This window comes from Diaphorina citri, unplaced genomic scaffold (assembly GCF_000475195.1).
Source record: "Diaphorina citri unplaced genomic scaffold, Diaci psyllid genome assembly version 1.1 scaffold12260, whole genome shotgun sequence".
NCBI lineage: Eukaryota > Metazoa > Arthropoda > Insecta > Hemiptera > Psyllidae > Diaphorina > Diaphorina citri.
The window spans coordinates 121-1,506 of NW_007389631.1; the positions used below are offsets into that span (position 1 = coordinate 121).

At 40.1% G+C, this 1,386-nt stretch overlaps 1 protein-coding gene across 1 annotated transcript; it reads left to right on the plus strand.

The window, feature by feature from the left end:
• Positions 1 to 505: 505 nt before the first annotated feature.
• Positions 506 to 1,379, plus strand: LOC103522873 (carboxypeptidase B-like). The gene is made up of 2 exons (XM_008487960.3): positions 506 to 702; positions 1,162 to 1,379. The coding sequence occupies exons 1-2, from the start codon at positions 591 to 593 to the stop codon at positions 1,377 to 1,379; spliced, it is 330 nt and encodes a 109-aa protein (XP_008486182.3). The 5' UTR covers positions 506 to 590.
• Positions 1,380 to 1,386: the final 7 nt, after the last annotated feature.

Genomic DNA, 1,386 nt, shown 5'->3' on the forward strand with positions numbered 1-1,386 from the left:
AATGTAAATAATGTGTAGGTAGAAGTATCTACGAGTATAGGTACCTAAATCGAATTAGGTAGCCTAAAAATATAAGCCTATTAATATTAAGTAGGAAAGTACATAACTACATTTCGTATTGTAATAGGTACGTACATAATTCAGAAAACAAAACATCACTGGCCGGGGTATCAACCCGCGGTTTCTTGGGGTGTACACCTATGCCCGTACCTGATGTAAGTATAATTATCTTATTCCAGACTTTCTCGTTTACCTGGATACGTAGGTACCTAAATCGAATTAGGTAGCCTAAAAATATAAGCCTATTAATATTAATTAGGAAAGTACATAACTACATTTCGTATTGTAATAGGTACGTACATAATTCAGAAAACAAAACATCACTGGCCGGGGTTTCAACCCGCGGTTTCTTGGGGTGTACACCTATGCCCGTACCTGATGTAAGTATAATTATCTTATTCCAGACTTTCTCGTTTACCTGGATACTGTATACCTATGCCCGTACCTGATGTAAGTATAATTATCTTATTCCAGACTTTCTCGTTTACCTGGAGCACCTGGCGAACACCTACCCTCAAATTGTAGAATTGATGCCCATCGGAAAATCCAGCGAGGGTAGAATATTGAAAGTTGTCAAAATATCTTCTGGATCGAACACGGACGCAGAAAAACTCATCAAACCCGCTATTTGGATCGACGGTGGTGAGTATAAAAAGATTTTGCCTTTTTCCGGTTACCATAACCACAGGGAAATGGAGGTGAAAGCCATCTGCCCACCAGGATGGTTGGTCTATAAGAAAAAGCCATTAAGAACCATGTTATGTATTTCCATTCTGCACATGTGCAGATATCAGTTGGTGGTGAGTATAAAAAGATTTTGCCTTTTTCCGGTTACCATAACCACAGGGAAATGGAGGTGAAAGTAATCTGCCCACCAGGATGGTTGGTCTATAAGAAAAAGCCATTAAGAACCATGTTATGTATTTCCATTCTGCACATGTGCAGATATCAGTGGACAATTTACAAAACTTTCATATCGAACCAACATCAAGCTTCTTAAAGACCTCGAAAAGCAAAGTAGCAATGTTTTACCGGACGTGGAAAGTACAACATAAATATTACCTTTTTTGTACCTCCGTTTCCCAAACATTATGATTTCAGGGATGCACGCAAGAGAGTGGATCTCGCCGGCAGTGGCGATGTTTATCATCAAGCAACTGGTGGAGAGGTACGAAACATTCAAACCAGTGGTGGATAAGGTGGACTGGTACATTCTGCCCATGGTCAATCCCGATGGTTACGAGTATACACACACCAGCGATCGGCTATGGAGGAAATCCAGATCTCAACATGACGACAATTCACTTCGATCCAGGTAAGATATAA